Source organism: Mobula birostris, chromosome 6 (assembly GCF_030028105.1).
Source record: "Mobula birostris isolate sMobBir1 chromosome 6, sMobBir1.hap1, whole genome shotgun sequence".
In the NCBI taxonomy this organism is placed as follows: Eukaryota; Metazoa; Chordata; class Chondrichthyes; order Myliobatiformes; family Myliobatidae; genus Mobula; species Mobula birostris.
The window spans coordinates 120,532,036-120,547,733 of record NC_092375.1 but is presented as its reverse complement, the minus strand read 5'-3'; the positions used below and the strand labels follow the sequence as shown (position 1 = coordinate 120,547,733).

At 40.5% G+C, this 15,698-nt stretch overlaps 1 protein-coding gene across 2 annotated transcripts in view; it reads right to left on the bottom strand.

Annotated features, from left to right (window-relative positions):
• The window catches only part of LOC140199331 (sentrin-specific protease 2-like), an 86,044-nt gene extending 70,874 nt beyond the window's left edge, over nt 1–15,170 (bottom strand). The window contains exons 1-4 of one of the 2 annotated variants that reach the window (XM_072261187.1): nt 15,027–15,170; nt 8,631–8,686; nt 3,134–3,273; nt 1,647–1,722 (exon numbers count right to left, since the gene is read on the bottom strand). In XM_072261187.1, coding sequence (XP_072117288.1) covers nt 1,647–1,722; nt 3,134–3,273; nt 8,631–8,686; nt 15,027–15,142 — 388 coding nt within the window. In that variant the 5' untranslated portion in view covers nt 15,143–15,170. The remainder of the gene's footprint in view (nt 1–1,646; nt 1,723–3,133; nt 3,274–8,630; nt 8,687–15,026) is intronic. The other variant, XM_072261188.1, reaches the window with a different exon arrangement.
• Between the last annotated feature and the right edge of the window lie 528 nt (nt 15,171–15,698).

Sequence of the window (15,698 nt, the reverse complement as noted above, 5' to 3'; positions counted from 1 at the left end):
GATCACTGTGACTAAATATACAGAAAAATGTCAACACTAAATGGAAACATTCTGATCAGAACAATTCTAAGGAATAGTGAGATAGAATTAATCAATTTATTGTAAAAATAATGTAGATATACAGTTAAGTGTGAAGTACACAATGGCTCTAAAATTTGCTAATGATGCTTGGACATATTAACAAAATACAGCATTACAATTTTTGTTAAATCAGCATGACTAAGGTTTTTACTAGGTTGTAAACAGTGATCTCCATCCACTTTCTTTCAAAGAAAGCAGGAAACCCAGTATTTTCCCAACTCCATGGGCTTCTTACAAATTTTCTAAATAGTCTTTGCTCTGTTTTATTCATGTCCAAAAATGGCCTTCCCTAGTCCATTCAACACACACAAAATTCTGGAGGAACTCAGCAGTATCTGCAGATTTTCTCTTGTTCACCAGCCCATTACTGTGCCTCAATACAGAACCTAGCTCCCATGCCTTTGCTCTAGACTGAGACAACATGTCCAGGGAAACTATATTCCAAACCAAATAAATAGCCTATGATTGGAAAGAAGCTTCAAGGGATCATAGTGGATATGGAGGTGAAAGGCAAAAGATAATGGTAAATCTAGGCAGAGAGGAAACAAAGGTTAGGACCATAGGAAATAGAACAATACAACATAGGAACAGGCTCTTCAGACTGTGATGTCTACACTGAACATGATGCCAAACTAAATTTTGTCTGCCCTTACAGGATCCATATCCCTCCATACCCTGTACATCTATCTAAAATGTCTCCTAAACACACTATTATATTTCTCTCACTAAAATATTTCCATCTTGGGGAAAAGATTCTGACTGCGTATGCTATTCCTTTCACAACTTTATGAAATTATATTAGGTCTCCCCTTAGACTCCAATGCCCCTGAGATAATAACCCAAGGCTGTCCACCCTTTCCTTACAGTTCAAACCGACTCATCCAGGCAACATTCTGCACCCTCTTCAAATTCTCCATGTCCTTCCTGTAATGCTTGAGCAACCAGAATTGCACACAATGAGGATCAAACTAGTATCAAAAATTTGGGATGCCAAAAACTGCTGCTCAAAAGTAATAACAAAGAACTAGAAGTGGGAGCCGGATAAGAACAAAATAAGAAGCTTCAAAACCTGTTGGTTTATCACAATTGCAGGTTGTAAATCAATCTCAGAAGATGAAAGTTGAGGCAGAGAGCCCTAAAATATAGTGGTGATTTAGCAACAGTAGAATTTAATTTCTAAAAACACATCAAAAGTTCTGGAAATCTTCAGCAAGTTTCTCTCCAGAGACTGTCTAAACTACTTCATATTTTCTGATTAAATTTCAGATTTCCAGTATTTGTTTTTATAGATTTCTTTTTCTATATTGTAGATGATACAGCGACATTAGCATTGACGAAGAGCAGACTTCATTGGTTCTGATCAGATGGTTTAGTTAGATTTCTTAGATGATTAGACGTTAATATCTATCATCTTAGATCCCTGAAGATTCCAATATGAACTGTAAGGAAACAGCATACTTTCCTCCAAGTCCAAGCTTTAATATATACAAGAGATAGAGTATTACGGAGAAATACGTGGCAGACTACGGGAAGATCTGTACCAACAAATGTAAACTTAATCTCACCCAATTTTAGATCCACTCTTGATAAAGGGTCCCGAGAATTGGAGTCACGAAGATCAGTCAGGGAGGAAGAAAGTTCCTTAAAGGAGGGAGATGTATTAGTAATGTCTAATATAAACAAAACATAATAATCTATTACTGCATTGTAAAAATAAAGATTCTGGATAGCCAAATGCACTAAAATGTTAACTTAATCAATGTTTTTCCATATTTTCCCATCTTGTTTATCCCGTAAATTGGGCTAAAATTCACTTACAAAAGCAATGCACAATGCAAATCATAAGTTACTGGCTTATGAGAAAGAGTTAACTTGCGAGATGTGAAATATCACATTAATAATTAAAAGACCGGTCATGAGGTGAATGGACTCAAAAAAGGACATCGCTTCTGCAATGTTCCAGTAACTTTCATAAATGCTGTATCTGCCCACTAAAGAACAATATTTAAGGTGCTACTGTAAGTAGTCCGGAACTCAGAAGAATACAGGAGGGTAGGGTTCATTGCTACCCAGTACATCATGTTATGTGCCATGTTTGTTCTCAGATATCCTTCTCCTCAAGAGGTCAACAGCTGTGCTGCCACACTGAAGGTGATGGTAAAATTCATCAACAAGATCTAACCACCGAGAGATAATTCCTAGGATATGTAAAGATATCACCAATACCTTCTCTGAAGATCCTTTATTAAATGCAATGGAATGATAAGTTTGCCAATGTCAGCATCCTCTGTCCGGCCAACATCTCCAGAATGAGGCCCTAATTACACCACTGCTGTATTGGACAAGCCTTGTCACTTGTATATCACTGATTTGTGAAACAGACACTAATCCAAATCACATCATAGGACAATATAACCAGGCTGACCATAGCCAATATTCAAAGACATGCTCTGAGCCCCCATGGAAAAGAAATGCAACACCTCTGCTGACTGTTGGGAATTTCTGGCTTATTGTCACTTAGTGGGGAAGGGTCATTCAGGATGGTTCAAGTACATCAAGTCCAAGATTTTTAAAAAAATTAACTTTACTGTACATTTATCTAAAGATGCAGCAAAAAACATTAAGAAGCAAGCTGGAACAAAATCAATGGAATACTGGTAGGTTATGGCAAGCTACTTGGAATGATGCAAGTCAGATGCTGAGACTCTCAGTTATTAACCAGATCCTCAAGGTGCCTGATTGCATAAGGAACTAGAGGGAACACAAAAAGTATTTAAAACTACAAGGCATCCATCTATGAGGCACGCATAATTCACTGACATGATCCTCCCTGAATAGCAGATACACTGAAGTAACAGAGAGGCTCTTCACATTGTAAGGACCAACTGTGGAGTATGGGTTTGAAACAGCTCCAATACACTCCCTATGGATCTCCTCTACAATTTATAACTTTATAGTTACAGTATTACAGACAATACATTTAGCATGATGGTTTCCTTTGACTGTCTTAACTATTTTCAAAAAATTAAGCATGACCGGTTACATCACTGACCTGTTTCAATGGTTCTTTCGATTTCCTCTGCACCGAAGATATGGATTCTACTTGCATGACTTTGTAACCAAAAGGTGACACTGATTTTATATAGCTGACAAATGTCGTTAAAGACTTCTTAACAGCATTCACAAAGTCATCTAGAAGACAAAGAACAATTTTTCTTCTGGTGACTGAATTTTGTTTCATTTCCCTCTTCTTACCATGTTTGCTTGCCAAGACAGACTGAAGGTACATTGCAGGGCCCCAGCTAAAACCTGCAGTTCGTTGCAAGGATGTCCAAGATTCTAAATAAATTATTAAAGTACAATGGATTCTTGTTAATTGGGCCTTCGGTTAATTGGATCAGCTACTAATTTGGGACAACTCTTAAAGTTAACAAAAATCAAGAATATTGCCGGAATTCCCTTTGTTTATTTTGGACACTATGCCACTTAATTGGGGCAGGAAACTTCCGAACAGGTTCTAACTAGTGTCAGTTGCATGTACATGTGGCCATTAGACGCTACACTAAGCTTAGAGTGAACAGTTTTTAAATATGTTCAAAAAGCTGTGTTCATTGTCACTGATAGTTGACGAGAAACAAGCAGCAAGACAATTCCAAACTATTTTGCTCACTGTGGTTTCAAGCACTTAGGCCTGGAGATGCCAGAAACGGCTGGGAGTGAAAATGTAATAACTTCACTAGTTCAACAAGTTAGAAACTAAACAATCATCCTGAATGTTACAATGAAAATGAAGATTTGGAGGATGAAATGTTGACATTATTATATGAAGGAAGTATCGTGTCTGTGCGAATTTTGTTCATTGCATACACCGGATGAATTCCTCCTTCAGTAACTATTAGAAACTAATACAGTTTTATAGTACTGTAGTACTATTAGTAGTGCTCTATATTTTAATTAAATACATAATTTATTACTCAGTTTGTCTTTTTTTAACTATTTCCATGAAACTTCAACTAATTGGGGTAGCCACTTAAGGGGCCAAAATGCACTGGTGCAAACTCTGTGCAAATACAAAAAGAAAGAAAAACCAAAACAACAACAACAGCAGCAAATAAATATTGAGAATATGAGATGAAAAGTCCTTGGAACAGATCAATGCTTGGGTGACTGAAGTTGAGTGAACCTGATATTTCAAAAGCTTGATGGTTGAGGAGTAATAACGGTTCCTGAACCTTGTGGTGTGGGTCCCTCCTTCTTGATGGCAGCCACGAGAAGAGAGCATGGCCTGAATGATGGAGGTCCTTGATGATGGATGCTTCTTTCCAGTGACACTGCTCCATATAGATGTGCTCAATGACAGGGAGGGCTTTGCTTGTGATGGACTGGGCTGTATCCACTACTTTTTATAGGCTTTTCCATTCAAGGGCATTGGTGTTTCCATACCAGACCATGATGTAACCAGTCAATATACTCTTGTGTCTACAATTTGTCAAAGTTTTAGATGACATGCTGAATCTCTGCAAACTTCTAAGAAAGCAGAGTCGCTGCCGTGCCTTCTTTGTAATAGCACTTACGTGCTGGACCTAGGATAGATCCTCTGAAATTATAATGCTGAGGAATTTAAAGTTGTTGACCCTTTCCACCCCAGATCCTCTGTGGAGAACTAGCTCTTGGATGTCCAGTTTCCTCCTCCTCCAGTCAATAATCAGCTCTTTGTTTTCGTTGACAGCGAGTGAGAGGTTATTATTGTGGAACCATTCCACCAGATTTTCAACCTCCCTCCAAAGGTGATTTGCTGTCACCTTTGACTTGGCCAATGACTGGTGTCATCAGCAAACTTGATCCAGCTGTACAAGGAGGTATTGAGGCCTATCTTTTGGAGCTTATTGATTACTTTTGAGGGGTTGAGAGCATTGAATGCAGAGCTGTAGTTAATGAAGAGCATCCTGATGTGTGCATCTTCATTGTCCAGATGTCCCAGGGTTGAGTGGAGCCAATAAAATAGAATGACATGATAGCAATCGGGAGCTACCTTCCTGGAGACGAAAAACCACCTTGGCACAGTATCTTCCCCACACACTGCACACAACTAAGTAGGTGCAGTATTGCACCCACCATTTTAATGATTGCACAGTGTCACTATTTTCCTCTTTTATTGACTGAAAGCCTCAATTTATATCACCTACCAGTTTTGGACAAGTCTAATCATCAACCTTCCCAGCATTGTGACCCAAGTGACTTTGACCATGGAGTATTGGTGCCAGACAGGGTGGTTTGAGTATCAAAAAACTCCCCTTGCCATTCTAAATACAGTGGATTCTGGTTAATTGGGGCAGCCACTAATTTGGGACAACTCTTAAAGAAGAAAAATTAATCACTTATTCTGGGACATTATGCTACTTAATTGGGACAGGAGAGTGTTGTTAAAGTTTGTAACTAATGTCAATTGTGTGCACTTGCATGGCTGTTAGACACTACACTGTGCTTAGAGGGAACAGTTTTAATATAGCGTCATTTGCTTAAGTTTGTGTTCAAAAAGTAGTAGTTTTTGTCCCTGATAGTTGGTGAGACATAAATAGTAAGACAATTCAGAATTAATTTGCTCACTGCAGTTTCCAGCATTCAGGCTTGGAGATGCCAGAAACAGCTGGGAGTGAAAATGTAATGATTTCACGACTTGAAGAAGTTGAGAACTATTAAGAATTTGAAGGTATTGACAATCATCTTGAATGTTGAAATCAAAATGAAGATTCAGAGGATGCAATCATCAGAAGCATTATATGAAGGCAGTCCACTATCTGCACTAGGCGTCTGCACTGATTTTTTTAAATTTACAGGTTAATCAGAAAAACACGGTAGCATACACTGGATGAATGCCTCTGTTGATAACTATTAGGAAATAATATACAGTTTTATAGTACAATAGTAGTATGAGTACTGTCCTAATTTGTTCTGTATTTTATTTAAATACATTTTTTTTTACTCAGTTAAGGGGTAGTTTGTCTTTTTTATATCTTTTTAACTATTTCCATGGAACTTTAGCTAGTTGGGGCAACCACTTAATTGGGCCAAACTGCACTGATCCTGATTAATCCACTGATTCCATTAACCCTATCCCTTAGAACCTTCTCTAATAATTTCCCTACTGCCAACATAAGGCACTCGCATCTATAGTTACCTGATTTATCCCTGCAGCCATTCTTAAATAAAGGAACAACATTAGTAAACATGTCTTTTACTAACTGACCTGCACCTACCTTTCTATTATGCCTACATTATTCAGTGAAAGACGTGCAAAAATACTGTAAACATTATGGTACAGACTTATTTGCTCTGCATCTTAGTGAAATATTTATACCAATAGTGCATGTTTAAGTCATCAGTATAATACTGCAGCTCAAAAGGGATACTCATACAGTGTTAGATAGGTAATATACACTGAGTGGCCACTTTATTAGGTACCCCCTGTGCTAATAAGCTGGCCAATGAGTGTACGTTCATGGTCTTCTACTACTGCAGCCCATCCACTTCAAGGTTTGGCATCTTGTTCATTCAGAGATGCTCTCCTGCACACCACTGTTGTAATGTGTGGTTATTTGAGTTACTGTCACCTTGAACCCATCTGGCCATTCACCTCTGACCTCTCTCATTACAAGGCACTTTTTTTTTAAAACACAAAGAACTGCAGCTCACTGGTTTGTTTTTTGTTTATCACACCATTCTCTGTAAGCTGTAGAGACTGTTGTACGTGAAAATTGCAGATCAGCAGTTTCTCAAACCACCTCATCTGGCACCACAATCATTTCACGGTCAATCACTCAGATCACATTTCTTCTGCGTTTAGTCTGAACAACGACTGAACCTCTTAATCATGTCTGCATGCTTTTAGGCATTGAGTTGCTGCCACATGATTGGTTGATTAGATATTTGCACTAACAAGCAAGTGTACAGCTGTACCAAACAGTGGCCACTAAATGTCGCTCAAAACAGTCTTGCTTCATTTCAAATGTTGATGAACGAACCATTATCCTCGCCTTCCAAAGCTCCATTTCCTCCAAAACAAAACTAATGCAAGATTTTCCTTTTAGCTTCCAATACCCGACACCACAGTAATCTCCCCCAAGCCTATGTAGCTAGTGGTCATCCTCTTCCCCTGTAACACAAGCAACACACATCAAAGTTGCTGGTGAACGCAGCAGGCCAGGCAGCATCTCTAGGAAGAGGTGCAGTCGACGTTTCAGGCCGAGACCCTTCGTCAGGACTTCCTTCAGTTAGTCCTGACGAAGGGTCTCGGCCTGAAACGTCGACTGCACCTCTTCCTAGAGATGCTGCCTGGCCTGCTGCGTTCACCAGCAACTTTGATGTGTGTTGCTTAAATTTCCAGCATCTGCAGAATTCCTGTTGTTTCCCCTGTAATACAATCTCAGTCTCTTCTCCTACATCCACTAGTGGATTACTGGCAACTGCAATAAGCCTAAACTCTCTGGAGCTCCTTCCCAAACATTTATTCTTTCTTAATGTTTTCAAATGCTCCCATTTTATTTCATTTTTAACCGCAACTGTACTCTGAATCTTTGCAAACTCACTCCATTTTTGCCTAGCATCTCGCAAAATATTTTTTTCCCCTGAAAGGGGACAGCTAAAGAAAAACCATGATCTAATAACATTTCAGTTATCTCAATTCAACTTTTGGAGTGGGACTGGTACATCTCTAGTGGCCTGGTTTCAATCCTGGCCTCTGACGCTATCCGTGTCTCCATGTGACTATGCAAATTTTCTTTAGATACTCCGAGTCCTCTCACATCCCTAAATACACGCAAGTTATTAAATAAATTGGCCTGCGTAAATTATCCCTAGTCTGTTGGTCAGCAACACAAGTATGGTGTGAGTGGGAGGACAGGAGTTGATGGCAACATGGGGAGAATAAAATGGGTTAGGGTCAGATTCATGTAAACGGGTGTTTGATGTTTGGCGAGCACTAAATGAGCCAAAAGGCCTGTGCCTGTGCTGTATGACTATGTCTTATATGAAATGTCAGTATGAAACTTAAATCAACAGGCTCTTGACAGAGTTACTGTGATATTAACTCATTGCACATGGCCAGGATTCCAATTTATACTAATCATTTACTCTGTCCAAAATCCTATCTGTTCAGTAAAGGTTCCACGCATTGTGAAAACAGGTAGCATTTGAGCCAATTTACCATAAAGCCAAAGAAGCAAATGAACAAACACAGTTTTTGAGGCAGAGAGAGAAATGTCTTTTTTATTATTAAATATAGCCACTAAATACACTGAGAATGTGTGTGATCTGTGACCTAAATCACATTCCTTTTTCTCATATTATTTCACAACTTTGATGAATATAAAATCCATCAATCTCAAGAATTAAAGCTGACAATCAAGTTCCAAATTTTTATCACTCCCTTTGCAATTGAACTGCTCATGGAACTCTGGGTATGGCCAAAACAGGACTTTGCTTAAGTGTAGCTGAAAAACTGGTTATACAACATATTTAGCTTAATAAAGGTATTAACATAAAAACCTTACCCAGCTTTTGCCTCTTTACTGATGTCCATTCAGTTTCATCATTGGAAGCCTGGACACTAGAGCAAGAGACAATATTCAGAAATTTCCTTAGCCATGACTTCCCCTCTACCGCAGTAGACACAGTCCTTGGAACAGCTCATCTCATTTATTTTCTGCACTTGTACTCTCACCCTTTCTCCCTCTGGACAGAACAAGAACAGAGTTCCCCTGGCCCTTTCACATTTAATAAACTGCAGTTTCCCCCTACTCCAGTGCTGGACACACACTCCCTTCCCTGCATTTTGAAGAGATCTCTTCTTGTCATTCTTGGACCCAGACAGCGATTCACCTGCATCTCTTTCATAGTCATAGTCATACTTCATTGATCCCGAGGGAAATTGGTTTCGTTACAGTTGCACCAAGAATACAGTATAAATATAGCAATATAAGATATTGCATTGAGTGCTCACATTGTGGCCACCTTCTATACTGGAAAAATGAAGCATAATTTGGGCAATCACTTTATGGATCATCTGCAATCAGGATGCAGGAATGACCTTGAGCTTCCATTGTCTGCTGCTTTAATTCTCCATCCCACTCCTACTCTGATTTATCTGCTTGTGGCGTCTTGCACTGTTAAAATAAGACCTAACGCAAATTCAAGGAACAACACTGACCATGGTAACACGTAACTCATATGTAACCTAGTCTGCTGCTGCTATTATAGAAGCACTCAAACAAATACAAGGAAATGGATGAGCTCAGGAAGATACCTTCTTCATGGTTTAGGCAAATGACCTAACACCTCATCTTCCATCAAGACACAATAAAGCCTTTTGGACACAGCTTTAGATATCATAAACACAAGACATTTTGCAGATGCTGGAAATCCAGAGGAACAGAGTCCTGATGAAAGGTCTCAGCCAGAAATGTTGGCTCTTCATTTCTCTTCACAGATGCTGCCTGAACTGCTGAGTTCCTCCAGCATTTTGTGTGTTACTATAACATATTTTTGTTTTTTCCTGTGTATACAAGAACTGCTTCTGCCTGCTATCCTTTCTTTCTTTTCTATGCATATTCTAGCCTGTTGGGCAACTCCCACTCTGTCAAAAACCATAAAAGCAACATTACACAAAGATAATGACTGAACCTTATCCCTTCGTTTTATCCGACAAATTACCTTTGTTTCATCCACATTTTGCTGATGTACGGACTCACTTATTTATTTTTCTCAGGTTTGATAACAGCCCTTTACTTGAAACTTTAACTGGTTCTCAATCCGCAGATGCTGCCTGATCTGTCCAGCGTTTCCAGTGCTTTCTGTTTATTTTCTTTCCTCATACTGAGCAGTTTTGCTTTATCCTACTCATTGTCTAACTACTGGGCAAATGCCATTACCTGATCTGCTACACAGATCAAACAGCTTAAGTTTAATGTGCTGATGCAGGGTTTTGACCCAAAATATCAACAATTACTTCCCCACCCAACAGATGCTGTTCAACCTGCTGAGTTCTTCCAGCAGTTTGTTTTTTTTGCTCTAAGTTCTAGCATTTGTTGGTCTCTTGTGTCTTCAGCTTAAGGTGCTGTTAACTAAATAGTCATTAAGCCATTTCAACACGTCCTATCACAAACAAATTCCTTGCCTTTCTCTTCTACTGAAAACTGGTTCTTTCTGGTTCTGATGATGGATTGCAGACCAAAATTGTTGACAAGTTCTCTCTCCATTGATGGTGCCTGACCTGAGCTTTTACAGCATTTTAAGTTTTTAATTCAGCAAACTATTTCCAAAATAAAAATTTCAGCTTCATTTAGTTAGAGGGCCATATTCTCCAGAAAATTGTATTTGGCATGCTTAATTATTTACTACTTCAATGCTCATATCCATCTGTAATTTGGTTAAAAAAATTGCCTGCAGGCAGTTGAATAAATAGTCATGATAATCCTTATGAATATAAGATCATAAACCATAAAAGCAGAATTAGCCCACTTGGCCCATCGAATCTGTTCACTGTTCCATCATGGTTGAATTATTATCCCTGTGAACCCCATTTTCCTGCCATGTCCCCATAAACTTTGCTGCCCTGACTAACCACGAACCTATCACCTCTGCATGAAATATACTTAATGATTTGGCCTCCACAGCTGTCCACGGCAATGTATTTCACAGATTTACTACCCTCTGGCTAACGAAATTCCTTCTCTCCTCTGTTCTAAATGGATGTCCCTCTACACTGAGGCTGTGCCCTCTAGTCCCAGACTCACCCACATCCTCTCCAAATCCACTTTGCGCAGGCCTTCCAATATTTGATAGGTTTCAATGAGTTACCCCATCATTCTTCTAAACTCCAGCAAGTACAGGCGCAGAGCCATCAAATTCTCCTCACACATTAACCCTTTCATTCTCAGAATCATTCTCCTGAACCCACTCTGGACCCTCTCCAATGTCAGTACATCTATTGTCAGATAAAGATAGTGTTCAGTTTATTAATTATTTCGTCTTGTACAGCTAGGGCAATACAGATGCCAGGCAGGATAGTGGTATGATCCTCTTGCGGGATGTGGGAAGGTAGTGAGACCTCCAGCATCCCTGATGACTTCTCCTGCAAGAACAGCATCCAGCTGCAGCTTCTAACACTTTGTGTTAAGAGCTGAAGCTAGATCAGGATGAACTCCTAAGGTGCAGGACACAGGAATCTGGGTGACAGTCAGGAGGGTGAAAGAGGTTAAGCAGCCAGTGCAGAGTACCCTATGGCCATCCCTCTCATCAACAGGTAAACCACTTTGGATACTGTTGGTTGGATGGCCTAGCTGAGGAAAGTGACAGTGGTCAGAACTGAATCTGACTCTGTGACTCAGAAGGGAAAGGAGAAGAAGAGGCAAGCTGTGGTAATAAGAGATCACCACAGAGATTTGTTAGTTAGGGAAACAGAAAGGAGGTTCTGTGGATGAGAATGAGATTCCTGGTTGGCCTCCCAGGTGCCAAGGGTTAGGACATCTCAGATCGACTCCACAGCATTCTTAAGTGGGAGGGTGGTTATGGTGGCCAGAGGTTATGGTCCACATTGGTACCGATGACATAGATGGGAAGAGGGGCGAGGTTCTGCAAAGTAAGTTCAGGGAGTTAGGTGCTAAGTTAAAGGACAGGACTACTAGGATCTCAGGATTGCTACCCATACCACATGCTCATGAGGACCGAAATAGGAAAATCATACAATTTAACATGTGGCTAAGGAGTTGGTGGAGGAGGGAGGGGTCCAGATTTTTGGATCATTGGGGTCCCTTCCAGGAAAGATGGGACCTGTACAGAAGAAAAGGTTTGTACCTAAACTGGAGGAGGACTAATGCTCTTGCAGGAAGGTTTGCTAGTACTGCAGGAGGGATTTAAAATAGAGTTGTAGGGGGATGGATACTAGAGTGCCAGAACAGATAGTTGAGTGGTTATGGAGACAGATATTGTTAAGGCCTCAGACAAAGTCAGGAAGCAAAAAGTTGAACATGGTGTGACCAATGTTCTGAGCTGTGTATATTTCAATGCAAGGAGCATTGTAGGAAAAGTAGATGAGCTCATGGCATGGATCAACACATGGAATTATGATATAGTTAGCCATTAGTGAGACTTGGTTGCAGGAGTGGCAGGACTGGCAGCTCAATGTTTCAGGGCTCAGTTGTTTTAGACATGATAGAGGGGGAGGGAAGGTGTTATACTAGTTAGGGAAAATGTCACGATAGTGCTCTGTCAGGACAGACTGGAGAACTTTCTAATGAGGCTTTACGAATGGAATTGAGGAATAAGAAAGGTATGACCACATTAATGGGGCTATATTATAGACCACCCAACAATCAGCAGGATTTAGAGGAACAAATTTGCAGAGAGATCACAGATTGTGGCAAGAAACACAAGTTTGTTCTTGTACATAATTTTAGCTTTCCACATGGACTGGGACTCCCATACTGTAAAAGGACTAGATGGGATAGAGTTTGTCAAATGTGCTCAGGAAGATTTCCTTAATTAGTACATAGAAGTCGCAATGAGAGAGTGTGCAATACTTGATTTCCTATTAAGAAATGAGACAGGGCAGGTGACAGAAGTTTGTATAGGGGAGCACTTTGCATGTAGTGATCATAATGTTATTAGTTTCAAGGTAAATTGGGAGTGTAGTGGACAGTGAGAAAGACTATTAAAGCTTGCAGTGGGATCTGGACCAACTGGGGAAAAAAAAACGGCTGAAAAATGGCAGATGGAATTCAATGAAGACAAGAATGAGATGTTGTACTTTGGGATAACGGATAAGGATAAGGATAAGGATGAGAGAGAGAGAGAGAGAGATATCTCTCTCTCTCTCTCTCTCTCTGGGAATAGAGGACCACAATTCACTGAAGGTGGTATCACAGGTACATAGGGTCGTTAAGAAAGCTTTTGAGACATTGGCCTTTATAGATCAAAGTATTGAGTACACTAGTTGGGATGTTATGTTGAAGTTGTATGATACATTGGTGAGGCCTAATTGGGAGTATTGTCTGCAGGTTTGGTCACCTATCTACAGGACAGATGTAAATAAAATTGAAAGAGTACACTCAGACCCTGCATAACGATACCCGCATGGCACTGATTCATTACAAAGCGGTTATTCAATTTTTTTATTGAAATTTTTTTAAATGACAAAAAATTCATTCTAAACAACACTTAAAACTTCTCAAGAGCAACAGCCATTATAGTAAACATTTAGTCAGCCAATGAGAGCCCGTTACGTAGGTCCTGGGCCACTCACAGTTCACGCTCTGCCTCCCACACATGAAAGGCTGAAGAGCCCGTTTCAGTGCTGTAGTTTTCTATGACTCTAAGGGACCCAAAGCTGCTCACAATATTCCAAGTGCATCTGACCAATGCCTTATGAAGCCTCAGCATCACATCCTTACTCTTATGTTATATTCCCCTCTAAAGTAATGCTAACATTGCAATTGCCTTCCATACCACTGACTCAACCTGCAAGTTTACCTTTAGGGAATCTAGCACAAGGACTGCCAAGTCTCTTTGCACCTCTGATTTTTGAATTTTCCCCCTGTTTAGAAAATAGTCTATGCCTTTATTCCTTCTACCAAAGTGCATAACCATACCCTCTACACTATATTCTATCTGCCACTTCTTTGCTTATTCTCCTAACCTGTCAAAGTCCACCTGCAGATCCCCTGCTTCCTCTGCGTTACCTGCCCCTCCACCTATCGTAGTATCATCTGTAAACCTAGCCAGAAAGCCATTTATTCTATCATATAACATATAACCTGAAAAGAAACAGACTCCTGTGGAACATCGCTTGTCACCAACAACCAAACATAAAGGGGCCCCCTTTATTCCAACTCTTTGCCTCCTGCCAATCAGCCAATTTTCTATCCATGCTGGTATCTTTCCCGTAACACCATGTGGTCTTCTGAAAATCTAAGTAAACAATATCCACTAACTCTCCTTTGTCTATCTTGCTTGCTCCCCCCACCCCCCAAAGAGTTCTAACAAATTTGTCAAGTAAGATTTCCCCTTAAGGAAACCATGCTGACTTTGGCCAACTTTATCATATGCCTCCAAGTACCTCAAAACCTCATCTTTACACCATCTCAACCACTAAAGTCAGGCAAACTGGCCTATAATTTCCTCTTCTCTGCCTTTCTCTCTTCTTAAAGACTGGAGTGACATTTGCAATGTATTTATTTCATTGTTAAATCTTTGCACACAATGTAGTTTTAACATAAACTTCTGAAGGTTTGGAGACACATTTATAGCGCTGTCTACTGAACAGTAATTAATGTAACAGCAAAACTTGAAAAATAGCAACGAGTCTGTGTAGCAGTTTTAACTTTCTAAAGCACTTCACAGGTACATTTTCAAAAAAAATGGACACAACAAACGACTGTCACGGTACTTAGTTCCTAAACGGCAAATTATTGTAACATTATTCTTTAAATCTCAAGACAAAAGAAGTGGAAAATACTACTCTAATTGGGGAGAAGCTTGCAAATGGAGTGAGGCGAACCTGCTAAAGTTTTGGGGCACAATCTACTGTTCGGATGCAGAAGATTGCTAGTACTTGGGTATTCCCCTGTGGGTCCATCTGTCACTTTGAGGGAGGTCTAAAATCCGACAAAAAGTTGCTCAACACGTACACCATGACCTTGTGAGGTGCAACCACCAAGAATGCATGGGAATAGTCAAGCGTACAGGAATAGAAGCCATGGTTGATGGTTCAGCAGCGGAGGGAATCAGGGTTACGTGTTTTTCTTATTATTTGAAGCCTAAGTTACACATGACAATGGTTAGTAGTCCACAAGCTGCGAATGAACAATAAGAGGCCCGAGCTCGTGAACTGCAGATATACGCTTGGTTAACGCCCCCACACGTCCGTAGACCCGCCCGCTTCTCACACCCACCTCTCGTAGGTTCTTTTCAAAGAGCCGGCACCGGTGCGGTTAGAAACGCCGGGTGGTGGAGGTTCCGGCCCGGGGGGTAAGAGCGAGGAGAAATTGCCGCGAATCCATTGGTACATCGGAGCTGCAAGGCCCCAGGCCTCCCGTTGCCGTGGAAACAAGAGCAGACGCGCAGGCGTAGTGTGTTCTGGTGGCGGCGGGATGGAGTAAGCTCGCAGACTTTATCTCGATGTTACAGGCGCTGCGTGGAAATACGGACTCGCTCTGCGTTAGGTAATCTCGTTTCCTGCCGTGGTCAGTGAGCAGCCTCAGGACACGAAGCCTAGTGTAGAGCCGCAGCCGCTCTGCTGTGTGACGGCCCAGCGTTTTCCTTCCTTTTGTGGGCTGCGTACAGCCTGCTGTGTCCTTTACGGACTTTAAGAATGTTTTAGACAGGAATATATACACACAATACACCCGCTGTAGCCTCGTTAAAGTTATTAATAATTGCAGAAAAACATTATTTGTATGCAAACCCTTTTATAATAAGGGTAAAATGCCATTTTCTCTTCTAATTGCTTAAATTCACCTGCATGTTCGCCTTTAGTAATGCAAATTTAAGAAAGGTTGTGCTGGCGTTGGAGAGGCTCCAGAGGAGATTTACAAGAATAAACTTGGTAATGAAAGGGCCAATTT